Below are 27,984 nucleotides of genomic sequence, written 5' to 3'. Positions count from 1 at the left end.
GGACAGACACTCTTCTTAATCAAATGATTAGTATTTTTTTATTACTGTGTTTGACAGCACATGACTAATATTTCTTATTTTCTAAGTTTTATTTGGCTTCATCTTTTACCCTTTTTTTTTGCCAAGAATTATATATATATATATATATATATATATATATATATATATATATATATATATATATACAAATATTTTCTTGCCATGTTTCATTTCTCAAGATGTTGATTTTCTTGGACATTTGGTTACTGCATCAATATGTATGGTTTTTTTTTTTTTTAAACATGGATACAAGTACAACCCTATTTATTAGTAATGAACAAATACATCTGAGGAAATTAATGTTCCCAACAGTTTGTTTTCCATTTTTTTTTCATATTGTCCATATAGAGACTTATGTTACAACCCCGGCTCAAAGGGAAACAACACACTGAGAACACAAAAATGAAGTTTAGGTTAAGGTGTTTATTAAACACAAAAAAAAGGAGAAAAAGATAAATGGGGAACAAGTTGCAGGGGGGCGGCACGGTGGTGTAGTGGTTAGCGCTGTCGCCTCACAGCAAGAAGGTCCTGGGTTCGAGCCCCGGGGCCGGCGAGGGCCTTTCTGTGTGGAGTTTGCATGTTCTCCCCGTGTCCGCGTGGGTTTCCTCCGGGTGCTCTGGTTTCCCCCACAGTCCAAAGACATGCAGGTTAGGTTAACTGGTGACTCTAAATTGACCGTAGGTGTGAATGTGAATGGGTGTCTGTGTCTATGTGTCAGCCCTGTGATGACCTGGTGACTTGTCCAGGGTGTACCCTGCCTTTCGCCCGTGGTCAGCTGGGATAGGCTCCAGCTTGCCTGCGACCCTGTAGAAGGATGAAGTGGCTAGAGATAATGAGATGAGATGAGAAGTTGCAGGGGGGGTCCAGGTTTTAAGGGCGGCTCACACCTGCAGGTAACCACAGATGATTACAAGTGAGATGCCTACTTGCAAGAGAGAGAAAAACAGCAGCCACAAATACAAGGCCTGTAACACTCAAAAGCAACATGCTAGCTAGAGCATGCAAAATTATACTCCTGCTTTTCGTAGTCATGACAAACTTTGAATATAAAGCCCAATAATATTGTATATTTGCAACCCAAACAATACTCTGACCTACTCTTCTGATCTCAAGCAATTAAAATAGACCCAATATCTAGTGGGATTGATAAGACTAATACTGTTTAATGAAATACAACACTTAAAGTTGGAAGCTGACCTTCATTTTCAGTATAAAATGTATATTTTCAAACCCATATAATGACAGGCAGTGTCATTTATGTAAAGATCAGGCTTAATCTGTTTGTTCCCCATTATGACTGAGAATATTGTTTATTCTGAGTGATGGCTGGTGTCACTTATGGACAGATAATAACGAGCACGTTTTTATTTATGCACGGATAAGAAGTCTTCAGCTCTTGAGTTCACCCAGCTGTAAAATTCACAAATTTACCAGATGACATGGTGTTGGGGTGCTGTCAAGAACATCTTTGTAGCTTGAGACCCAAATTTGATGAACTGACATGTCACTTTTTTGTACCTCCTGTGTCAATCAAGCGAATGAAATCTCTCTCTCTCTCTCTCTCTCTCTCTCAGGGATTAGTCAGGACCTGCTAGATGTGAGTAATATGCCACAGTGGCGGCCAATGCTGTACAGTGTAGCCTTCCTGCACTCATCTGTCCAGGAACGGCGCAAGTACGGCCCGCTGGGCTGGAACATCCCATATGAGTTTAACCAGGCTGACTTCAACTCCACTGTCCAGTTTGTGCAAAACCACCTGGATGACATGGACATTAAGAAGGTGAGACAGATTAGGTAAACTGATCCGCCATGTTTCTGAAACTCAGGAAGTACTAGGTTATTTTTTTAAGTGGGACATTGCTGGAACAATATTTCATTTATCCAGTCATGTTGGATCCAACTCCTCCTATTACTGAGCCATTAAAAAGCTGTTGTTCTTTTGTTGAAAATAGTTAAACTTTGACCATATATAATACAAGTCTGTAAAAAGCAGAAATTCTTATATGATTGACTACACCTAAATATGACTCTTACTGATATTGATAACACAAAATTTGTATCCTTCAGTTGAGTGTAACAACGCATCTGGACTGTTTGTTTGCCTTAAATGCAATTCATGGGATTTCTACAATACAAATTGTAAACAGCTTAATTGTATCTGAAATGTGATTTACAACAGCTTGAACAACACTTGTGTGTGCAAATTAAACAAAAAACATGCAGGTATTAAATTTGTAGAAGCCTGTTTCCACTATAAATAAATAAATAAATAAATAAATAAATAAACTATTTACTAAATAGGTGATTGTATGCGACTTTGTAACTCAAAGTAATGAGTGCATTCCTTTAAAATTTGACTTACTATAGCATAATTGGTTTTAATATTATATACTGAATACATATTTGCCCTTATCATTTAAAGAGCAAAATAAAATAACACTATTATTTTAGATTCACATTTTGATGGTTTGAGAAAAATCACCCACATGACAACTACTACCTCCATGCACAATTGCAAGCAAAAATAAGTTTAGGAAACATTATTATGGTCATTTTGGATGTTTATGAACTGAAGCTATAGCACCTGGTGGGAAATTATTACTTCTCACTCAGTTAATGTTACCCATTGTTACCTTGTTCCCAGGGAGTTTCCTGGAACACAGTGCGTTATATGATTGGTGAGATTCAGTATGGTGGTAAGGTGACTGATGACTACGACAAGCGTCTGCTGAACACCTTTGCTAAGGTTTGGTTTGGCGAGAATATGCTAAACCCAGACTTCCACTTCTACAAAGGCTATAGCATCCCAAAGTGTACCAGTGTGGAGCAATACCTCCATTACATACAGGTTAGTTATGCAAAGTTATTCACTTTCCCTTTTCAGTTAATGCAGTTAGCAAGCCTGGAACCTCACTGCATTTATCAAGAGAATATTTCACCCATGAATGCCAACACTGCTAATGAGTGACAGACAACAAGAAAATGAGATGATGCTTGCTTATCAGCTAGCTTTCATTCATTGTTGATGTTTCAGTTTTACATCTTGGTATCAGTATTAAGGCATGCATTCAAGTAAAATTTCCAGTATTTAAAAAAAAAATGTTTTGCATAACAATGTTATATGCATTTCATATAACTGACTAGTAGCACTTTGTTATCCCTGAGGGGCCTTAAAGGGATAGTTCGGGATTTTTGACATGAATCTGTATGGCATCCCCATCAATAGTGTTGTGCAAACACACTGACTTACCCCTGACAGCATCCTGTGAGTCCAGTTCTTGTCCAGTTTTGGTCCAGATGAAAGTAGTCCGGCAAGTTTGTTGAGGTCACGAAAGTAAAACGTTTTTCGTCTCAAAACAGTATGTGTTCAAAAGAGTGATATATTTGCATCACAAAACCGTTGCCAAATAAAAAGTCAGACCTTAAAATCGCTTAGCACTATTTTCTCTCCCTTCTTATCACTGCGCGCTGCCGGCTTCATCCAGCTGCAGCTCCAGCTTCAAGGATAAGCTGGAGCCGCATAAGTAGGAGTCCCGGCGGGTGGTTTGTATTCGATTCGTTTATATCCCGACCTTGTCAGCTGTCAGATTTATGTTCATGGACCCGGTAAGCTGGTAAATAATATATATATTTTTTTCTTTACCAAATTCTAACAGAAAACGAGAGCGCCCGAAAGGGAAAACCGAGCCGCCTCACGGCTGTAATGCAGATTGCTTTCCTCCTCAGTATACAAGTGCGCTTCCATGGCAGGGAAAAAGAAACTACCACTGCTGCCTATGTAGTGCCCTATTTATACAAATAGGAGTCATTCAGGATTCAGCAATGTTTTTGCTCCGTGTCATGGCTGAATCCTGAATGACTCCTATTTGTATAAATAGGGCACTACATAGGCAGCAGTGGTAGTTTCTTTTTCCCTGCCATGGAAGCGCACTTGTATACTGAGGAGGAAAGCAATTTGCATTACAGCCGTGAGGCGGCTCGGCTCGGTTTTCCCTTTCGGGCGCTCTCGTTTTCTGTTAGAATTTGGTAAAGAAAAAATTATATATTATTTACCAGCTTACCGGGTCCATGAACATAAATCTGACAGCTGACAAGGTCGGGATATAAACGAATCGAATACAAACCACCCGCCGGGACTCCTACTTATGCGGCTCCAGCTTATCCTTGAAGCTGGAGCCACAGCTGGATGAAGCCGGCAGCGCGCAGTGATAAGAAGGGAGAGAAAATAGTGCCAAGCGATTTCGAGGTCTGACTTTTTATTTGGCAACGGTTTTGTGATGCAAATATATCACTCTTTTGAACACATACTGTTTTGAGACGAAAAACGTTTTACTTTCATGACCCCAACAAACTTGCCGGACTACTTTCGTCTGGACCAAAACTGGACAAGAACTGGACTCACAGGATGCTGTCAGGGGTAAGTCAGTGTGTTTGCACGACACTATTGATGGGGATGCCATACAGATTCATGTCAAAAATCCCGAACTATCCCTTTAAAGCCTTGGTGTGTACCACATTAGGTTTATACTTGCTGTCAGATGAAAACTTAGCCAAGCCCCAAAAATCAATCCGTGATCCCACGATCATTCTTAGCCTGCAAATTCATGTGCCCATCAGATATGCCAAAACACAGAAAAATCTTATCACCCAGACCCCTCTTCCAGATTGTCCAAATTGCTGAATCAGAAGGAAAAAGATAACCACCTCTGTTTCAAACACCATGCAGATTCCTGCTGTCTCCTTATATCTATACCAAGCTGTAATAAACTTGTAGGGAGTGGTGGGACACTGAAGCACTCGGATAGGCGGGTTTGGTACATTGGCACCTTTTATTTAAGTTTTTCAGCTTTCAAAGACTCAAAATAATGTCTCACTCTGACACACGTGTGCACACACAAACACGGCACACAGGGAAGCTCTCCCCTTTTATTCTCTCTTCTTCATCCTTTTTATCTGCTCCCTGTCACTAGCAAAACACCCAGCACATTTGTTACACAGGTGCAATCACTTTGCCACTCACCTTCCCTTTCTTTGCTTTCCATTCACAAACCAGCGTTCAACCATGCCACTGCAGTCACACAAGCTAATTTACAACCCTGGCACACAAGATGTTTATGTTAAACCCAGTCTGAATGGCACCTTACAAGTAGATGGGCTCAACAGAATTTATAACCTCTACTGACCTCAAGCTGACTTGCTCGGAAGCCTCTCAAAAACCTCAGAACAAGAAAGATTGTATTCTAATTAATGAAATGGCCAATTAATCAATTCAATAAATATTTCCAACCACCTTAGCATTTTATGCTGAAATGATCTTTACTTCAACAAAGAATAATTTGAACTTAAGCAATGAAACATTCTGTAAATGTGTGCAATGCATACTTTCAGACAAAGAAAGAGGTTCTTTGGTCAGAGAAAAGTGTTTAAGAATGAAATTAATGTGTGTTCTTCATTTTGGTGTTCATCTAAAGGTTATGAAAATCAGTATTTTTGACTGTATTCCACCTATTTCCAATCTAATAACTTTGTTCATGCTGAATAACTGATAAATTGTGAATGAATAGAAATTCTTTAAGTGTGTTCGATGGCATTGTGAAGCTCTGACTCTTCCCAGTTTAAATCTCATATGTAATTTGCATTAATGTGCATTTATCCATGGGTTTTATAACCAAGTATAAAACTAGTTTAAAAAGTTACCCCTCTGGAATGTCTGGATCACAGTCCCCCAGACCATCTCCCAAGGGGAGAGGTTAAAAGCCCCTCAATCGCTTTTTTGCAAAATTAAATATGCATGACAAGCTCACAACAAAACTACCACGCATGATCAAAACTTGGAGTGCTTCATTGTTTTCCATCGATATAAACCTTCACTCTGTGAATGCACTGCTTCCAGCTGCAACATAAAGATTAACCATCCAAGAAACTTTGAGCTCTTCTTTTAACAGAAGTCTCACCAGCCCTCCTCTTTGTTGTTTGCCACCTCGATATAAATCTCCAATGTTGCAAACACACCACCTTCAGCTGCAACACAAAGACTCACTCTTCAAGAAACATAACCACAAAACCCACGGAACTCCTAAAACCTCAAGAAGACTTTAAATGCTCCAGGGGCAAGCTTGTATTTAAAGCAGCATGAGAACTTCCAGAAAAATGCACAAGTAACAAACTTCCATGCAATCATTTTGATAACCTAGGTGCTTGTTGATTGTTTCTGTAGAAGCTCTTCTGCATAGGTTGTTTCCTCTGTTTAAATCTACCACCCCTGTGCTGCATTGGGTCTCAGGCATCGAACTGGTTAAGACAGTAACTCAGCCTTTATAGTAAAATTGAGCTTTAATAATATAATTTTCACAATCCATCCATTCCTTTCATATGTTCGTGTTTGTCAGTGTTTGTGTCTTCAGTGCTTTGTCGTTTTAGGAATAAATGTCATTTGTGTTATAAAGATTTGTGACTCAGCGTTTGGCTTTTTTCATGGTTTTAGTCTCTGGATTGCTTGCTTTTTGTGACCTAAGCTTTTCATTAAATTAATCTTTCCCTTAAGTTATAGCAGAACTCTTTTTACTGTGCAGTGAGAGGAGTTTCATGATGGTCTTATTACCTATTTATGGCTAATTTCAGTGGACAGAATAGTTCCCGTTCAGGTTATAATAATTTTGTGTTACTATTTAATTTCCCCTTTAATTTGAGCTACATTTTCTTTTATAGCGGAGCTCCCGCGGAGCACCATACCTAAGAAAAAATGGTAAACCCATCGAGTCGATTTTTTGTTTGTCCATGTACGTGTACCACCACTCATACACACTGCCTAGTGGCCAGTGTTAGTAATTACCAGTCATACACACCACCTAGTGGCCAGTGCTAGCCAGTAAAGAAATAAAACAAAAGAGACTGGCTATGATATAAGAAAATTCTACAACCCAGAAACAGATGGGAGTTCTGCTTTTAGGCAGTGCCTAAATCTATATATTATTGTTGTGACTCATTAAGTCCGCATGCATGTGTATGGAGAGGTGAGAAGCTGCTTGGAGACAAGGACAACATTTACTGAACTCATTGCAATGGATGTTTGCAAAGGATGAGTCAGAAGCACCAAGTTCTCGAAAGTTAGGAGTCTTGAGTGCTGGCAAGTCAGGAGCACCATAGTATGGCAGGTCAGGAACATCAAGGATGGGTCAGGAGCACTAAGTGCTGGCAAGGAAGGAGCACCAAGCCATGGCAAATCAGTAGCACCAAGCTCTGGCAAGTCAGGAGTCTCAAGCACTGGCATGTCAGGGGCAATTCATGGCAAAGTGTTTAGCTGTCTACTGTCTTGCATTTTAAAGTCTTCTTCTTCTTCTTCTTCTTCTTCTTCTTTTTTACTTTGGGGCACCCCTTAAAGAATATACATTGAACCCTACAACAGAGGGTTTCCCTTTCAGAAAGGGTTCTTAGTAGAAACTTTCAGAAAAACTGAGCCATTAGTCATTCAAACAGACCCTGAACATCAAGAGTATGTCTATCTAGCTATCTTTGTTGATTGAATTACACCTAATGTTTTTTAAGAAAACTTTCTGCAACTCCAAGTTTTTTTTTTCCAATTTCTACATCTATCTATCCATTCCTACATCTCTCAGGGCCTTCCAGCCTATGACACCCCAGAGGTTTTTGGCTTGCATCCCAATGCTGACATCACATACCAAAGCAAACTAGCCAAAGATGTGCTGGATACCATCCTGAGCATCCAACCAAAGGACAGTTCTAGTGGTGGTGGGGAGACAAGAGAAGCCATGGTGGCTCGACTGGCCAATGACATGCTGGACAAACTTCCTCCAGATTATGTGCCCTTTGAGGTTTGCCTTCTTTCTTTCTTTGTTAAATGTATCATAATTTTTGTTGTAACAAGAAAAAAAAACATATATATATATATATATATATATATATATATATATATATATATATATATATATAAAATATTTCATGTTTCCCAAAAGCAGGACAAATGTTAAAATTATTTCACAGTCAAACTTACTGTATATGCTTCGATCAGTCAGTGTATATTGTATATTTACAAATAAGGACGAAGAAACTATTGGAAATGCAAAACAAAATGGAGATGTAGAGGTGAGTTGGGTATTAAAATTGCACAATTTTTAAAAATATTTATTGTACTGTTGGAAAACTGTGCAATTTTATTTCATTCAATCATAATTCATAATCGCACTATCTGGTGTGATCCAGAAGAGGATGGGTTCCTTTTTGAGTCTGATTCCTCTAAAGGATTCAGGGCATCTCAGGGAGGTTTTCCTTGCCACCTTCACTTCTGGCTTGTTCATTCGGGATAAATTCAAAATTTTAATTTAATGTTTATATCCAGATTTCCATAAAGCTGCTTTGTGACCGTGTCCATTGTTAAAAGCACGATGTAAATAAAAATTGAATGGAATTGAGTTGTTGTCTGCTGCAGTGCATTAAAAGTATTGAAGCCCTTTTTGTATGTACAACTACAGGTGTTTAAGAGACTAGCAGGCACTAATTGGTATCCACTAACTATTCCTCTCAAATAAGCAGTAACCCAAGTCTGCGGCGGCTTGTTGCTCCCACGTTATTAACAATCGCTGAATTGAGACCTTTTAATTTTCGCTCCCTAAAGCTTTTGCACATAGAGGACCAGACTAATCACATCATTAACAAGTGATAAATGTTCAGAAGACATTGTGTGTTTGGAACATATGCAGGGTCACAACAATTTTATTTAGGATAGATTAAAAATGCATATGATGGTGTGTGTGTGTGTGTGTGTGTGTGTGTGCATGACAGGTGAAAGAGAGGCTGATTAAAATGGGTCCCCTGCAGCCAATGAACATCTTCCTGCGTCAGGAGATCGAACGCATGCAGCGTGTGTTGATCCTAGTGAGGAACACACTCAGGGAGCTCAAACTGGCCATCGACGGCACTATTGTCATGAGCGAAAGCCTGCGTGACGCACTTGACTGCATGTATGATGCCCGCGTCCCTGCCCGCTGGGAAAAGGTCAGAGATTTTCATGTGGCCCCACCCAAAATTTTTTGTTGCTGTGTAATATTTTTCTTCAGTGATAATTTCACAACTGCTTAATATATTTTACTTCACATGAAGTGAAGTAAAATATATTAACCAGCAACAGGGTCATGGGTGTCGAAGGCTCATTGAATTGCACGGGGTACGAAGGCTGGCCCATATGGTCCAATCCCACAGAAGAGCTACTGAAGCATTAACTGACCAGCATTAACTTTTTCAGCAGGTTGTGCTTCAGTAGCTCTTCTGTGGGATTGGACCATATGGGCTAGCCTTCGTACCCCATGCAATTTAATGAGCCTTCGACACCCATGACCCTGTTGCTGGGTCACAGGTTGTCCTTCCTTGGATCACTTTTGGTAGGTACTAACCACTGCATACCAGGAACACCCCACAAGATGTGCCATTTTGGAGATGCTCAGACCCAGTTATCTAATTTGGCCCTTGTCAAAGTTGTTTAGATCCTTGTGTGTGTGTGTTACATAGACACGAGTGTTTTAGTAGGAAGTATGCCACTCTAGCCTGGCAAGCCAGACTAAATGTGAATATTTAGTCTGGCCTCGATCCGTAGACATTTCCGAAGCGGGTAGGAGGAACAAACCGCTGTCTTTCAAACTGTCTCTATGCGTATAGGCCAACGCTCTGACCAATCAGTGCAACAGTGACTGTGACGTAGTCAGAGTGACAGAAAGCAGTGGGGGAGGCCTTGAAATAAATAATTTTTCAAAATGCGTATTAATTAATAAACAGGTTCTAGATATTAAGACGTTTGGAGATAATGACCACAAATTTGGAGTCTGTACCACATACACATTTTTTTCCAAGTGTTTTTCAAGGGTTTGCTTAAACTGTTTTGGAGAGTTTTTATTTAGTGGTGTTTGGTGAAATAATTTCCCTTAAATTTAAAATAACGGGAAAATAAGAAACAATCAAAAAGTAATGTTTCAAAGCTGTTTATTAATTCTTCGTACTGCACAAACTAGCCCCATCCTTTTGGAATGAGCGGAGAGCCTCTTCCTGCTCATGTTTCAACGAAAACTCCAAGTCTAATTCTTCTAAAACTGATTCCAAAGCGGAGTCAAATGCGTGCTGTTCACTAGCCCGTAGCCATCTTCCCTGTTGTGCTTTCTCCAGTGTCGCGTAGCTTTGTCGTCACTCCTGCAAAAGCCCGCCCAAAGAATCCAAACAAAAACCTTGCGTTGTGATTGGCGGGCACGATTTGATGCCCAGGGTGTTTTTGTTTATATGGTGCGAGGCTAGACCCATTCGCTAGGCAAAAAATATTTTTGGCCACTAGGCGGGTGGGTCTAGTTTACTAGGCTAATGCCACTCATGTTTTTCATACAAACTACATCCAGGACATCGAGAACTACAACTGTGACTTATTTTTCAATATCCTCATCTCGCTAAGTCACTCATGAGGATATTGAGGAATTGTTTTGATAAATTTGCAATGCATACTTTAATTGTGAATGTGTCGACATAAAAAGAAAATCATATGTTGGCTTGAAGATATGAAGTTTATCTTCTTGTTTTGAAAAACTTGTATTTTTCATCCAGAATACATCACAGACCTGAGTGACATATTTCCTGATATTTCACTCCAATGACGTCACTCCCAGTGTTTTCCCGCTGACTTGATGTGTTGTCAAAATGGTGAACCAGTTCAGAATTAAAATTCTAACTTGCATATTTTTTGTGGGTGTGTCTGTATAATAGAAAGAACATTACACGGTGATGCAAAGATATGAAGTTTCTTGCTTTGCTCACTCATGAAATATGCATTTACCACTCGAAGATAAACTTCATGTCTTCGTGCGACTGTATAATGTCCCCTCTCTCTCTCTCTCTCTCTCTCTCTCTCTCTCTCAATATAATTTTTTTGTGCTGTAGGCCATAATTAATTCAAATTCAAATTGTATTTGTTACATACACAATCATACAGAGCACGACATGCAGTGAAATGCTTATTGCAATGCTCCGTAAGTTGTAAGGATAGTTGGTAGGTGGTTAAAAAAAAAGGAGAAGAAGTAAAATAGAATGTAATAAATAGAATAAAAAGACAATAAGAATGTGATGGAGTGCTCTGCAATATACACAGTATACACCACAGAATATACAATATACAGAATATGTCTAAATATATTGTACACAAGAAATATATTGCACTGTAATGAACGTGTTGAAATGTGTATTGTGCTATAATTAGGTTGCACAAGAGACATATGTATAAACATTGCATACGAAATATATTGCACTGTCACGAATATGTTGAAATGTATATTACACTATAATTTGGCTGCACAAAGAGGTGCAATTGCTGTAGAAAAGTACTGTCATATAGTACTTTAGTGAGATGAAAGTACATGAAGAGGTGTAAGAGATGGAGGGATGAGGATGAAGTGGTGACAATACCGAGTGGTTATCGATTGCTGTCCTTGATTGTTCATTACTGTTATTGTTATTGTCCATTCTTGTCCTGATTAAAAGCCCTAATGGCCTGAGGGAAGAAGCTCCTCCTCATTCTCTCTGTGTTGGCCTTGAGGAAGCGAAAGCGCTTCCATGGTGGGGTGGCTGAGATCTTTCATTATTTTCCTGGCTTTTGGTCTGGCACCACTTGGTGTAAATAGGTTCCAGGTCAGGGAGCTCAGTGTGGATGATGCATTCAGCTGATCGCACCACTTTCTGGAGAGCCCATCTGTCTTGCTTGGTGCTGTTCCCAAACCAAGTGGAGATATTTTCTGTCAGGATGTTCTCGATGGTACAGGAGTAAAAGTTCCTCAGCACCCTTGGTGGAAGATGGAAGTCTCTGAGATGTCTTAGATGGAAAAGACACTGGTGGGTCCTCTTAATCAGGGCAGTGATGGGGCAGGACCATGACAGGTCTTGCGTGATGTGAACGTCCAAGTACCAAAAGCTGTCCACTCTCTCCAGTGGGGTCCTTTTGATGTTGAGAGACTTGTAGTTCCTCCCCTACTTTGTGCAGAAGTCCACGATCAGCTCCATTGTCTTGCTGACATTTAGGAGGAGGTTGTAGTCTTGGCACCAGATCTCCAGGTTTCTGACCTCTTCCAGGTAGACCTCCTTATTGTTATCTGAGACAAGGCCTACCACAACAGTGTTGTCAGCAAACTTGATAATAGTGGTGGAGTCTGATGAGGCAATGCAGTCATATGTGTACAGAGAGTACAGCAGGGGGCTTAGAACACATCCCTGGGAGGCTCCAGTGCTAAGCATGATTGGGGTGGGGGGAACGACGTGTTTTCCCCCTTACTGCCTGTGGTCTATCTGAAAGGAAGTTGAGGATCCACTGACACAGTAATGGGCTGAGTCCCACTTCAACTTCATGAAGAGCTTTGAGGGGATTATTGTGTTGAATGTAGAACTATAGTCTATAAACAGCATCTTAACATAATTCTCCCTCCTGGAGTCAAGGTGGGTGAGAGCTGTGTGCAGGAGATGTGTGATGGCATCATCGATGGAATGATTAGACTGGTAGGCAAACTGTAGTGGGTCCAAGTTGGTAGGAAGTGAAAAAGTGATAACCAGTCTGACCAGTCTTTCAAAGCACTTCATCACAACTGAGGTCAGTGCTATTGAACAGTAATCTTTAGGATAAGCAGTCTGTTGTTTCTTCAGGACAGGAACAATAACTGACTGCTTGAAGCACCTGGGAATCACTGCCTGAGCCAGGGAGAGGTTGAAGTTCTCTGTGAACACCAGTGCTAGCTGGTCTGCACAGGCTCTCAGGACCCTACCAAAGATGCCATCAGGACTTGATGCCTTCTTGGCCTTCACTCTCATGAAGGCATTCCTCACGGTGTGTTCTGTGATGACAAAAGTGACGAACCCCCCCCCCGGCACTCTCCATGTGCATGTTGCTATTCACGCTGCTATTTGATGATGTTCATCCTTCGGGGTCGGTGATGACCATGACTTCAATTTGGTGGGTGGCAGTTGTGGGTCTGGAGGTGACTGATGAGGCCAATCCATTGTTATTTACAGTAGCACTAGCTACAGCCTCAAAGCGAGCATGAAACATGTTCAGCTCATATGCTAGCAATGCATCTGCATTCATCATTGTGGTTTGTTGTCGTCTGTTATTTTCCTTAGTCCCTTCCAGAGGCTTCTAGTGTCACTTTTTGTTGTAGCTGTGACTTTAGTTTGTGCCCATCATTCCAATTCGCCTCCTTTACTGCTCTGTGCATGTTGTAAGACACAGCTTTATATTGATCCATGTTTCCGGTAGCAAGCCCTGCCTTATAGGCAGCGGTGCATGATCTCAGAGCGTCACAGATAATTATCAAAATTGAAAACTGTTTGAAACATTTTAGTTTACATGTAATGAGTCTAGAATATATTAAATTTTCACCTTCTTAAATAACTGATGGAAAATATTGAATGTTTTCATGATATCCTAATTGGTTGAGATGCACTAGTACATTAAAGACATTAAACATCTCATCTCATCTCATCTCATTATCTTTAGCTGCTTTATCCTTCTACAGGGTCGCAGGCAAGCTGGAGCCTATCCCAGCTGACTACGGGCGAAAGGCGGGGTACACCCTGGACAAGTCGCCAGGTCATCACAGGGCCGACACATAGACACAGACAACCATTCACACTCACATTCACACCTACGGTCAATTTAGAGTCACCAGTTAACCTAACCTGCATGTCTTTGGACTGTGGGGGAAACCGGAGCACCCGGAGGAAACCCACGCGGACACGGGGAGAACATGCAAACTCCGACATTAAACATATGAGCTAATTTTATCCCTAATAAATTTATTTATCCCTGATGAGCAAGCCTGTGGCAACAGTGGCAAGGAAAAACTCCCTGAGATATCATGAGGAAGAAACCTTGAGAGAAACCAGACTCAAAAGGAAACCCATCCTCATTTGGGTGATAACCGATAGCATGATTATAAATAACTTGCTTCTATAACTGTGTCCTATATACTGTAGTCATAAAAGACAATTGTGTAACCAGGAAATTCAATATAGTTTTAGTATGACCTCTATACAAAAAAATGTCTATATCATCTATGAAGTATATATAGACTATATATGGACTCCGGCAAGATTAACTATGACAGCATAACTAAAAGGGAGAGCCAGAAGGTAACACAGACATGACGGAGCCCTGGGATATAAAGCAGCCAGCCACTACACCGCCAACAAACCTGAGTGAACATGTAAGAGTGGGGTGGGGGATGACAGCATCGATACATCCCAGTTTACCAAAACACTCTATGCCTGAGGACCTTCCAGATCTATTCCTTTACCTAATAAAAGTTTCAGCCCAGACTTAAACACTGAGACTGTGTCTGAGTCCCAAACACTACTTGGAAGGCTGTTCCATAACTGTGGGGCTTTGTAAGAAAAGGTGATGGAGCCTTCACTATACAAGGTACCAACAGATAGCCTGCACCTTTTGATCTCAGTTGGTGTGACGGATCATAAAGGACGAGATGTTTGCTCAAGTACTATGGTGCAAGACCATTCAGTGCAATGGGGTCTGAGGGTATTTTCTGGCACTGTAATGATTTTGGTATGCTCTGATGTTGTTGTCAATTTCAACAAATCTAAGCAGTATTTTCAAAGTCATATGACTTTTTTTGTATTCAGCACAAGTTCAGCGACAATAATATCTATGTATTATGTATGTCATAATTGTACTTTTTAAAAAAATAACAGATAAATGAAGATGTTGTAAAAAGCAGTTTTAGCATTGTGTTGGAATGTGTATGTATGTCCTATTCTTGGGTTTCACGTGACGTCACATCTGCCCCATTAGTTATTCAAAACTTTAGCTGGTGGTCAACCAAAGCTCAGATGACAAACCATTTGTACGGAGAAGGTGCATTGCTCACATGAAAAATGCCTTACGCTTGCGTTGTTTTAGGTTGTTCGAATCGATCAAACCATGAAACTGATCAAAGTTTCTTCAGGGTTCCCCGTGAACTAATTAAAAAAGGGTGAACGAACACAGGATTTCACAAAAAGACGTCGAGAAAGGTGGCTTTTGAACCTGTCACTGAAATGGAAGGGAGCTGAGTCGAAGCATGCTCGAGTTTGCAGTGATCACTTTGTGAAAGGTTTGTATCTCCCTTTCAGCTATGTCGTTAGTGTTTGCCAAGTACTTTTCTTGCTATGTGTCACTGTTTTACAGTACTTTTTTCGTCACAAAGCCCTAAAGTCCCCAGCTGTTTCTGTGTTTACTCCTCACTCCTCACAAAGTCCATATGCATGAAGGTCGCAGCAAAATTCTTATCCAGCCATACAGCTACAGTGTGCCGTGATCACTTTTCCATCTTGTTTAACTAAGATCCAGGTCTTTAAAGTGGTTTCTGATGATCTTTGTGAATAATTTACCTGAGAGATAAGAGCCAACACAAGTGAGAATCAAGTGAACTGTTGTTTGTTTACATTTCAACTGGCAACGTTTTGTTGTAAAGACGCGAATGAAAAGCTGAAAAAAAAACTTACACGGGCAAAAACAATACAGGATTCATTTGGCAGCAACTTGACACCGAGGTCCTTTACCCAGCCACATACAAAAAAGTTGTGAGCCTCCATACTCTTCCACGCTTTCATCTGTTTTGCGGTGTAGAAGGACGTCTGCAACACCAGATAGTTTGAGATGTCGGGGAACTCGACTGAAGGATAGTTTTCGAGATCGTATGACAAATCCTTCTTTCCCAGACTGTAGGGGTCGATTCCATTGCACATAGCAATCTTCTGAATCTATCTAAAGTGAGCAGTGGCTTCTAGATTACGAGCATACTCTGATAAGTTATTGCTAGTTGTTTGCACTGCGGCAGCCTTTAGACCACCAGCTATTTCACTTCTGGTAAAACCGCTAAGAAAAGTCACGTGACTGAAGCCCAAGAATTGTTTTGGGATAGAGTTGTCAGTGGGAGGGGTAATCATTCCTCCCCTCGAATATGCAAAGGTGGCTGTTCACAGGTCAGCCCAGGTAAATGCCCCTCACCCCCAATCCCCTACACACACACACACACACACACACACAAATCCCTTTTACAGAGACAACATCTGAAAAAGGTAATTTTGTGGGATTTATTTGAATGTCTAAACAGTATTGTTGAACATGCGCAGATATACTGAACATCACTGTCTTTTCTGCCACTTTTCAAAACCGTTCCTGGTCAACTATAAGCAAAGGGGAACATCACAGTGTTTGCACTTCCATGGAGTGTTCTGTTTCTTGCCATTGTCCATCCTGCGCACTCTCTCTCTCTCTCTCTCTCTCTCTCTCTCTCTCTCTCTCTCTCTCTCTCTCTCTCGACTATTCAAATTCAAGTGATTGTGCACATGTTTATTTTCTCAAGCAGCATTTGCACTGCAAAGAATTTGCACGACATAGCAGTGACCTTTTTTTTTGCATATAATTTTTGATTGGTCTGTTTTAAGGTGCGTGTGTAATGGTTATACCAAGGTACTCCTTCATTTGTGCTTTTTACTTTTTGCCCTGATTAATATGTTCATTTGTATCTATTTGGTTTATTGAGTGAGTGTGTTTGTTTTAGGTCTCCTGGGCCTCCAGCACTCTGGGCTTCTGGTTCACTGAGCTTTTGGAGCGAAACCGTCAGTTTCAGGTCTGGATCTTCGAGGGACGTCCCAACTGCTTCTGGATGACAGGCTTCTTCAACCCACAGGGATTCCTTACAGCCATGAGACAGGTGACCCCCCCCCCCCCCCCCAACACACACACACACACACACACACACACACACACACTTTCCAGTATTGCTGTAATTATGGGAACCAGATATCACAGTGGCATATGAGAACCTTAAGTTTCTGAATGGGAACAGTGCTGTAGCATGAAAATATGCAGGGTGTGTATATGTGTATGGACCCAGACTCTTCAAAAGAATAGCTATGAGGTAGCTGGTACACTTGCAGTCCATTTGTACTTCTGTATAAGCAAATATAAATTGAAGTTAAGCTGATTTTGGTACCAAATGTTCATCTTCTTTTTTGAACCCTGCAGGAGATCACTCGTGCTAACAAAGGTTGGGCCCTGGACCGCATGGTTCTGTGCAACGAAGTGACCAAGTGGATGAAGGATGACATCACGGTGCCACCACAAGAAGGTGTCTACGTCTATGGTCTGTACTTGGATGGAGCCAGCTGGGACCGCAGGAACTGCAGACTCACTGACTCCAAGCCCAAAGTCCTGTTCGAAATGATGCCAGTAATCAGGATGTATGCCGAGAACAATGGTAAGACATTTATTTGTTTTCAAAAATATTGAAATTATTTCATGTAATTCTAATAATAGCTTTCATATTGAATGCAGCTAAGCATAAGGGTTTTTTTCCATATTAATAAAAACGGAAAGGTTAAGGTAAGGAATGACTGTTTATGACTGCTGTAACTGTTTTCATGGACATTCTACAGTATCAAGGCATATAAGACATGTTGATATTGTTTGCTTGTCCCCTCAATATGTACTCACATAGTTGCCATTGAGCAGCCCTGTCACTGTTATTCATTTGTTAGAATTATTTTTATGATTAAGTGGTTATCAATGATTTCTCTTTGCAAAATAAATTAAGGTAATGAAAGCAAAATACCTTGCAAGTTTTGAAGACTCCTGACAGATTCTCCTTGAAGTACAGTGGAAGGCCAGTCAGGGCTGTTGTTCTAGCGGCATTGACGTTGTTCTTGTCCTAATGCACAAAGACAAGGTATACACAGGGGGGTGTTAGGCTTGAATGTTCATCATTGTGCAATCATTTATGTAATGTACTAAAATATTCATATATTCAATATTCAAATATTGGGGGAAGCCACGTCCTAATGGTTAGAGAAGCCACTTTGAGACAAAAGGTCACCAGTTCAATTCCCTGGACCAAGCAGGAATAGCTGAAGTGCTCTTCAGCAAGGCAGCTAACCCGAAACTGCTCCCCAGGCTGCTCTGGGTATGTTGTATGTCGTTCTGAATAAGAGCATCTACTAAATGCCTGTAATGTATTTAATGTCTCGTCTCGTCTCGTCTTCTTCCGCTTTATCCGGGACCGGGTCGCGGAGGCAGCAGTCTAAGCATGGAAGCCCAAACTTCCCTTTCCCCAGACACCTCGGCCAGCTCCTTGGGAAGAACACCGAGGCGTTCCCAGGCCAGCCGAGAGACATAGTCCCTCCAGCATGTCCTGGGTCTTCCCCGGGGCCTCCTCCCGGGGGCACATGCCTGGAACACCTCCCCAGGGAGGCGTCCAGGAGGCATCCGAAAAAGATGCCCGAGCCACCTCAGCTGATTCCTCTCGATGTGGAGGAGCAGCGGCTCTACTCCGAGCTCCTCCCGAGTGACTGTGTTTCTCACCCTATCTCTAATGCCGCTTTTCCACTACCAACGCGGCTGAGTTGGGCTGAGCCGTGCCGTGCCGAGTTGGGCTGAGTCGAGCTGAGTGGGGCTGTTGGAGTTGCATTTCGACTACAACCGCGCTGAACCGTGCTGGCTGGAAGTGGGTGGACACGTTGGGTGGAGTTAGCGAAAGTGGGTGGATGTCACGTGATGTCATTAGGCGGCGCATACAGTGACATCAGTGATCTTTTAAGCGGTAGTCTCATGACCCGGATAGTAAACAATAAACATGGAGGACATGGAGTCGTTAGTGTTGCTGGTCTTGGTGCTGTGGCTTGTTGTCACCGACAACGCCAACAGATACTGGCAAGAGCGTATAGATGAGGCGAGGCGCATAAGGCTTCAGAAATTCTCATAATTCGTAATTCTTCTTCTTCCGGGTTTGCGGTGTTTACAGATCCCAGCGTGCTTGCGGGGCGTGTGTGGGCATGTGAGGACACTCCTCCTCACCAATCAGTGCACAGGGGAGTGTCTCCTCACGCCCCTAGCCCCACTCGGCTCGGTTTGGCTCGCTTCAGCCCTACTCTAAAACCGTGCGAGTTTTGGGGGCTGAGCAGGGCTGAAGCGAGCTGAGTCGTGCTGCTCTAAGGTAGTCGAAACGCGAGCTGTGTCGGGCTGAAGTGAGCTGAAGTGAGCTGAAAAAGGGTAGTGGAAAAGGGCCATTAGGGAGCGCCCAGCCACTAGAAGATAAATACCTGGAACTCCCCACTAGTCAGACAGAACTGAAGAAGCCTTTTGGATGAGAAGTGAAATGTCTTCAAGAATTTCAAGCAAGTCCAGTTGCCTTCTTTAGTACCTACAGTTTACGATGACCTGGATGACTGAGAACCTTCACAGACTCATTGACAGACTCTGATTAAATAATGTTGCTAGTTGACTCAGGCTTTTAAAAGTTATTTAACTGGATAACTTTTGTTACATTCTGTAAATAATGTTAAAATGTGTAAGAATTGAATTAATATAGTATTGTTTGTTTGATTCTCAGGTGTGAAGGACCCTCGCTTCTACTCTTGCCCCATTTATAAGAAACCCGTGAGGACAGACTTGAACTACATAGCAGCTGTGGACTTGAAGACAACTCAGCCCCCTGAGTACTGGATCTTACGAAGTGTAGCTCTATTGTGTGATGTGAAATAATGTCTGTCTTCCATATCAATGATTGTTTTATTTTTGTTAACATGTTTTAATCCATTGTTTAGAGCGTCCATCATACTGTGTAAGCTGTTAGTTACTCCAGAAATGTTAAGATATTAGGAGTGTATTAATATAAATTTGCGATTTGAATTACAGCCTGAGTGATTGTCAGAGTTGCTGTGAGAGAAAATTAATCACCATCATCCTTCCAGTCTGAATTGAAAATTTAACAGCACTGTGGTAGAAATAATTACAACAGAAATAAAACATTTCATTAAAATCTGATTTTTAAACCCTACTGCATCTGTTTTTATCTCGCTAAGAATATAAAATCCTTGTAAATGTAACATGCTGGAAATATTTTTATATGTATATGTGGCAGCAGGGGCGTGGCCGAGCATAAGTTTGTGAATGGAGAGTGGGGTCAGGGAAGGTGAGTGGCCAAGTCATGACACATGTTGTCAGTTAAGGTGTGTGTGTGTTGCAGTGATGGTGAAGCATAAAAGGAGTAGGAGAGCAGAGAAGAGGGCCTGGGACCAGAACACGACTGTGTGTGTTGTGTGTGTACACACATGCGTGTCTTAGAGTGAGCCGAGTGAAGCTGAAAAGCTGTGAATAAACGTGTGTGTGAACATTATCTCCTGCCTGCCGTGCTTCTGTACTCCACCCACATCAGGGAAATCATTACAGTGGTGCCAAAACCTGGGAGTACTGAAGGGAGCCAGCCCATGGAGTCCTTGCCATTCAAGGACCTCATCTACGCCCTTGCTACTGCTCAGCAGAAACAGCATCAAGCACTGGTCGCCCTCCGGAAGGAGCAGGAACAACGCTTCGAAGCCTTGATGCTGGCCCAGCAGGAAGATCGCCAGGCATTCCGGCACCTGCTCACGTCAGCGAGGTCCTCGACCGCCACCGCAGCGGACCCTCCCCACCTCACCCTAACAAAGATGGGCCCGCATGATGATCCGGAAGCCTTCCTCGTGCTCTTCGAGCAAGCAGCCGAAGCGTGGGGTTGGCCGGTCGAGCAGCACGCAGTGTGCCTACTTCCACTGCTGACTGGTGAGGCGCAGCTCGCCACGCTGCAGCTCCCCACCGACAGCCGATTCGTATATGCTGACTTGAAGCGAGCCACCCTACAGCATGTCAGCCGCTCCCCGGAATGATCACGTCAACGCTTTCAGGCGCTGAAGTTGGAGGAGGTCAGCCGGCCGTTCACCTTCGGCCAACAGCTCCGGGATGCCTGCCGGCGGTGGCTGAGGGCGGATGACCATGATGCCAAGGGAATCATCGACCTGGTGACATTGGAGCAGTTCATTACATGACTTCCGGGAGGAACAGTGGAGTGGGTCCAGTGTCATCACCCTGCATCGCTGGAACAAGCGATCGAACTGGCGGTGATTCCGACAGCAGGACGATGTGTAGCCTCTTTTCCTTTTCTCTCTCCTTCCCTCTTCCCCTCTTCTTCCTGTCCCTGCCCTGTCCCTCCACTGTGGAGGTGCAGGCCGGCTCCCCCCAGCCGGCCCGATGCACCCGTAGTGTCCTCCCGTTTTTCCCAACCATGTCTGTGTCTCCTCCCCCTCAGGTGAGTGATGCCCAAAACACCAGTGCAGAGGGAGAGCCTGGGCTGGTGTGCTGGCGCTGCGGGGAGCCAGGACATCTTCAGGGTCAGTGCTCCGCGATGGAAGTGGGAACTGTGGTCTGGATCCCCTACGCGCCAGAGACCGCCCTCGATTGGGCCGGAGCGTATCACATACCGGTAAGTGTACAAGGGGATACGTATCACGCCTTGGTGGATTCTGGCTGTAGCCAGACCTCAATCCACCAAAGCCTGGTGCAAGGTGAAGCATTGGGGAGAGCACAAGTGGTGAACGTGCTGTGTGTGCACGGGGATGTTCACAACTACCCATTAGTGTCCGTCCACATTCTATTTCTGGGAGAGAAGCATAGAATAAAGGTGGTGTCCTCGTTTCACCCCCTCTCTGATTTTGGGGACTGATTGGCCAGGGTTTAAAGAACTGATGGAACACATAGTAAGAGGTGGGTCCTGCATTAGTGCGTCATGAGAAGATCCCGGTGTGGAATTGACTGGGTTAGCTGTCACAGAGCCGTCTACATCAGCACTGCGTCAGGGCAATATGAGGAGTGAGGAGCAGCTCACCTCTTCTCCCTCTCTCAGGGATTCCCTTGAGGATTTCCCATTAGAACAGTTGCGAAACAAGTCTCTGTGTCATGCATTTGACCAAGTGACAGTAGTCGATGGTCAAACTCTCCAGCCAAGCGCGACACCAGCCTTCCCCTTAATATCCCTATTAAGGATAGGTTGTACTGAGTGACGCAGGACACTCAAACCAGTGAACAAATAACCCAGTTGTTAATCCCAAAGAGCCATAGGGAACTCGTATTCCATGCAGCTCACTTTAATCCCATGGCCGGACACTTAGGGCAGGATAAAACACTATCCTGAATAATGGCCCAGTTCTATTGGCCAGGGATTCGCGGGGATGTCCATCGGTGGTGTGCGGCGTGCCGTGAATGCCAATGAGTAAATCCCACCGCCACTCCAAAAGTGCCTTTGTGCCCTCTCCTTCTAATTGAGACCCCTTTTGAGAGAATTGGAATGGATCTCGTCAGGCCATTAGATCAGTCAGTACGGGGATATCGCTTTGTTTTAGTTCTGGTGGACTATGCAATGCGATATCTGGAAGTGGTGCCTCTCCGCAATATCTCAGCATGCAGTATTACAGAAGCACTCTTTCATATTATTTCCGTATTATCTCTGTATTTATTTCGGAAATATTATTTTCAAAAAAATCCTGACAGACCAAGGCACTACATTTATGTCACGCACACTGCGTGAACTGTATGGGTTATTGGGAATTAAGTCTATCCGCACCAGTGTCTCATCTCATCTCATTATCTCTAGCCACTTTATCCTTCTACAGGGTCGCAGGCAAGCTGGAGCCTATCCCAGCTGACTACGGGCGAAAGGCGGGGTACACCCTGGACAAGTCGCCAGGTCATCACAGGGCTGCACCAGTGTCTATCACCTACAAATGAATGGCTTAATGGAATGGTTTAATCAAACCCTCAAAAACTGAATTCGGAAATTTCTAAGTGAGGATGCACATAATTGGGATAAATGGCTCGAGTCAAGTCCGACTTGTGCCCTAATTTTAAGGACTCATGACTTGACTTGGACTTGATCACTGATGATTTGAACTCACTCGTGCATTAACTGCATTAGGACTCATAAATTGGAGACGAGGACTCTGATTTTTTTCTTTATTTTTTGTAACATGCCATAATAATTTGGCATAAGATATTTATATCTACATTAATTTTTGTACTAATTTCATGTAAGAGTGTCACATCTGCGTGGCTTGGTATGTACATCAGATAGACTCTCGGGCGTGCTCCAAACAGCACACGCGCCAAACCAACTCTTGCGTGCGGGCGCTGTAAACGACTCGCACCTGCACAGGATTAAGGCACGATCACCGCACCCATATAAAAACTGTCAAAACACACTTACTTTGCGAAGTATTGAGTTCTGTTGCTGACACATTACCAAGCCTTATTTGCTTGTTTGGTTTCCTAATCCCTGATTTCCTGTTTCTCATCTTTGATTCTGCATAGTCTATGATAGCCTGTTTGTGCCTCGCTCAACCTAGTGCCTGTTTCACCTTTTTACAATTTTGTCTGCTGTTCTGGATTGTTCACCTGTCTTCACTTGTATTAATAAACACACCTTCTGCACTTACATCCATCTCCCAACCATCTCTGACAGAATACTTCACACTCCCTGACAAAGAGAATGCACATTCACCTGTTCATACATCATATTCAGGAACAAACTAATGTTAATGGCGCTAAAACAGCCTCTGTCAAATGGTGCGGTTGGAGTCTTGTTCTCGTACTTGACTTGGATCAGTAGTGGACTTGACTCGGACTTGACTTGAAATGTTTTTTAACGACTTGGACTTGACTCGGACTTGAACACTGGGGACTCAAGACTGGACTCAGACTCAAGGTTTAGTGACTCGAATACAACACTACTTTGTTCCAACGTCTCTGTAGGCTGACCTGTCTTTGTCTTAGTATCATTGAAAAGTAGCTGTTTGGTTGTATTGAGATTTTGTCACCATGCAACATGGGCAAGGTATCTCACCTGCAATGTAGCTGTGAAGCCAGTTATTGAGATGGTCTTGCAGATGCGAAGATGATCAGCTTTTGAATAGCGATTATTGAAATATTGAAATTTGACGTCCTCATTATTATTAACTTTGTCATCAACTTTCTTTAGGTAATTTCCATCTTTCCTGATGTGGCCATTTTTAAGCATTCTATGGAGCATACCATAGTAGTGTCAGTAATCCCGGTGTGAAGGAGCAGACTACAAACACTCAGGACTACAACTCCCATGACACACAGTGTCCTCTGTCCCCAGCCTACTGAACTACAGCTGTCACGCATTTCCTTAATCACCGCTTCTGCTATTTCAGCCGCTCATTCACACCACTCCAGTGCGAAGTATCGTCCTGCCATTTCAGTACATACCAAGCCTTGTAGCTTTTCTGACTGTCTCTAGCGTTTCCTGACCTTTTGCTATTTCCTCTCCATTTTTGCTCTCTGTTTTTTCCACATCACGTTGTCTGCCAATCACGTGACCCTCACTAGTTTACCAACACCGATTTCAGTCACACGTTTTGGCTTTGTTGACAGTCTGCTAATCTGCTCCCTCTGTGCATACATAAGTAAGTGCCTGCACTCTCATCGGACACTTTGCCGTAATGGATGTAGCAGAGGGTCCTAAACAGACTGCTCTAAACGTGCAGGGCCATTTGCTAGGAGAACATCAACAGATGCTCGTCAACCTCAACACTCAGATGATGCAGCTCACATCTGTGATATCACAGGCCCTCCTAGCACGCTCCGAGCCTCCTCCTAACCCAGCGCTTCAACTCCCCACTCCAGAGAAGTTTGTTGGAGATGTCATCGCATGTAAGGGGTTTTTACTGCAATGTTCTATGTACTTTTCTACCATGCTGCATTTATCAGAGGAGCACAAGATCACAAAATTTATATCTTTTCTCTCAGGCAAAGCACTTTGCTGGGCCACTGCAATAAGGGGCACAAGCAGACCCATTCCTATGAACAATTCCTCACCATGTTTAAAAGAGTGTTTGATCATGAACCAGAAGGGATAGAGGTTGGAGAGAGCCTTCTCGCCAGTTTCCAAGGCTCCAGAAGTGTTGCTGAATATGCCTTGGAATTCAGGACACTAGCAGCTGCCAGTGGGTGGAACAATCCGGCGTTGAAAGTGGTCTTTCACCAAGGCCTACATCCAGAGATCGTTAGTGAGCTGGCTTGTAGAGATGGGAACCGCACTCTGCACTCCCTCATTGACTTAGCTATTTGACTCGACCAATTGTTAAAGCACCGACCATCTATCCACTTCAACACCAAATCTGCCCATTCTTTGGAGGATGGCTCACCCATGGAGGTCTCACGCACCCATCTAACCAGCGCCGAACGTGCTAGACAGTGCAAGGAGGGGTTATGTTTCTACTGTAGGAGCCCTGAGCATAGCATCCGGCAATGTCCCATACAACCAGCCCGAGAGACCCCAACAGAGAGGCCTGTAAGCTCCACAAGTCCAGTGAGAAAATTCAGTTCTAAATCCTTTCCCATCCCAGTCTTACTCAGGGTAGGGTCCTCCACTCATGTCTTATCCGCTTTTGTTGATTCAGGGGCAGAGGGGAGCTTTATCAGTTGTGCCCCCATGCTGAACCTCGACCTGCCTACCATTCCCCTGCACAGCACACTCAGTATCAAGACCATCGATGGAGGATCCATAGGCGATGGACTGGTCACCTCTCGCACACAACCAGTACAGATTCAAATAGGGGCTTTACACAAAGAATTCATATCACTCTATGTAACCACCACTGTCGATCATGACATCATCCTTGGCTATCCTTGGCTGCAGCTACATGATCCATTGATTTCATGGCAAAACAAGGAAATTCTTCAGTGGTCACCCACATGCTTCCAGAACTGCCTCACTCTTTCTCAGATCAGAGTAACTTCTACCTCTGTAGACAGCCCCCAATCCAATTCCATAGACAATATTCCAGATTGTTACTTAGACCTTGCAGAAGCCTTCAGTAAGGGGAAGGCCTGCGTGTTACCTCCTCACATGCTGTACGATTGCTCGATCGACTTACTGCCAGGTATGTCTCCTCCACGTGGTTGTATTTATCCCTTGTCCCAAAAGGAACAGGCGGCCATGGAGGAATATATTCAGGAGGCTCTCAAACAGGCCTTCCAAGTCACCCACATTGGCTGGTTTCTTTTTTGTTGAGAAACGAGGAGGTGGACTGAGGACTTGCATTGACTACAGATAAGATAAGATGCACTTTATTGTCCCCAGAGGGAAATTCATCTTGGATTTCATTGCTGCTACAATGCTGCTTACATAGAGAATAAATAAATGAACAATACACATACCAACATATACAGACAAACACTAATAAATATCAATACACATACAGACACTAAGGACAATATACAAACGCACACTAATAAATATCAATACACGTACAGACATGTACAGACACACACCTGCAGGTAAACATAAAAACACATACAACACATGCACCCATGCACACAGAACCATGAGTATAAATACACATCCGGGTGTATTTATACCATGAGTATAAATACAGAGGCTTAAACCAGGTCACCATAAAGTATTCTTATCCTCTTTCCCTGATTCTAGCAGCTCTTAAACAGCTTCGATCTGCCAAGATATTTTCAAAACTCAATCTATGAAGTGCATACAACCTGATCCGAATAAGGAGGGGTGACTCATGGAAGATGGCCTTCAGTATGACTGCGGGGTACTTCGAGTACCGGGTCATGCCGTATGGCCTTTCTTTGGCACCCAGCATGTTCCAGTGCTTCATCAACGACATGCTACGGGACATGCTGGGCAAATATGTCATTGCCTATATCGACGATATAGTTAGAGTGCTATATATTGGGGACAAAGTCGGAGTGCTAACCTCCTAGTGGTTTTCCCCAGGCAATGGCTACAGCAATGACCCTGAGTTGCGATACCACCAGGAGCAGGGTGGCAAGCGAGCAGGCTTGTTCTGCAGAGCTTCCCCCTGCTCCTGGCAGATTCAACCATGGTGGGACGGTTCTCAGGGGAGCTGCTGCTGGCTAATAGCACCCACACTCCTCCAACTACATCGGAGGCAGTAACTGGTACCCTGAATCCTATCCGAACTGTCACCTACCAGGAAAGTGAGGAAGGTTAGGTGTGGGGGCAGCTTCCCCACCCTGTCAAACCAGGCCTAGCTACGGAAACGATAGGAAGGAGAATGAACTCATCTGGCAATAGGAGAGAAGCTGTCCATGCAAATGGACATATGACGGTGGGGGTCAAAGCCGAGAGGAAACCCTCAACTTGAGAGTGGACATCCTGTCTCCAAAACACTGTATAAAAGTAGGCTGCTGGAATGTAAGGACTCTGTTCCAGACTGGAAAACTTGCACAAACTGTCAAAGAAATGAATTAATACAACTTATGTTTGTTAGGAATTACAGAAGCGAGATGGACTAAAGCAGGAAAACAAGCACTCAGTACTGGTGAAACAATAATATGGTCAGGAAGGGATGATGATAAACATCAACAAGGGGTAGCCCTGATTATCAGTAAGACATATGCTAACACTCTGATTGAATGGAAACCAATTAATGAACACTTATTGTATGTAAGATTGAACTCTAAGTACATGAAACTGTCTGTTATTGTGGCCTATGCACCTCCTGACCTTGCTGAAGAAGAAGACAAAGAACAGTTCTACAGTGCCTTACAGGGAGTACCGGTATTAGAGGAAAGACCCAAGCATGATGTTATCTTGGTAATTGGGGATTTCAACGCCAAGGTGGGAAGTGACAACACAGACAGGGAAAAGACCATGGGAAAACATGGTCTAGGAGACATCACTGACAATGGAGAGTGTCTGATAGACACCTGCGAGGAATATGACCTGGCCATTGGAGGTACACTTTTCACACATAAAGACATCCACAAACTAACATGGACAAACTAACATGGATGGTAAAACCAAGAGCCAAATAGACCACATCATTATCAATAATAAATGGAAGCGATCTTTACAAGATGTCCGAGTTATGAGAAACGCAGATGTTGGCAGTGATCACTACATGGTCGTAGCAAAACTCACCCTAAAATTGAGAAAAGCAAAAATTGGGAAAAGTAGAAATAAGTGTTTTGATGTTACTAAACTAGAAAACCCAGTAGAAAGGAAAGAGTTTGGTATAGCACTCACAAATTGCTTCAGTATATTA

At 43.0% G+C, this 27,984-nt stretch overlaps 1 protein-coding gene across 1 annotated transcript in view; it reads left to right on the top strand.

Moving 5' to 3' along the window:
• The window catches only part of LOC132886518 (dynein axonemal heavy chain 5-like), a 310,505-nt gene extending 290,899 nt beyond the window's left edge, over positions 1–19,606 (top strand). The window contains exons 74-80 of the mRNA XM_060921229.1: positions 1,614–1,819; positions 2,684–2,887; positions 7,656–7,871; positions 8,839–9,051; positions 16,629–16,781; positions 17,096–17,327; positions 19,455–19,606. Of these exons, the coding sequence (XP_060777212.1) occupies positions 1,614–1,819; positions 2,684–2,887; positions 7,656–7,871; positions 8,839–9,051; positions 16,629–16,781; positions 17,096–17,327; positions 19,455–19,606 (1,376 nt within the window). The remainder of the gene's footprint in view (positions 1–1,613; positions 1,820–2,683; positions 2,888–7,655; positions 7,872–8,838; positions 9,052–16,628; positions 16,782–17,095; positions 17,328–19,454) is intronic.
• The last annotated feature ends 8,378 nt before the right edge of the window (positions 19,607–27,984 follow it).

The sequence above is a fragment of the Neoarius graeffei genome, chromosome 5 (genome assembly GCF_027579695.1).
Source record: "Neoarius graeffei isolate fNeoGra1 chromosome 5, fNeoGra1.pri, whole genome shotgun sequence".
NCBI classification, from domain to species: domain Eukaryota; kingdom Metazoa; phylum Chordata; class Actinopteri; order Siluriformes; family Ariidae; genus Neoarius; species Neoarius graeffei.
Note: the sequence above shows the minus strand (reverse complement) of the source record. Positions and strands in the feature narration are given on the sequence as shown.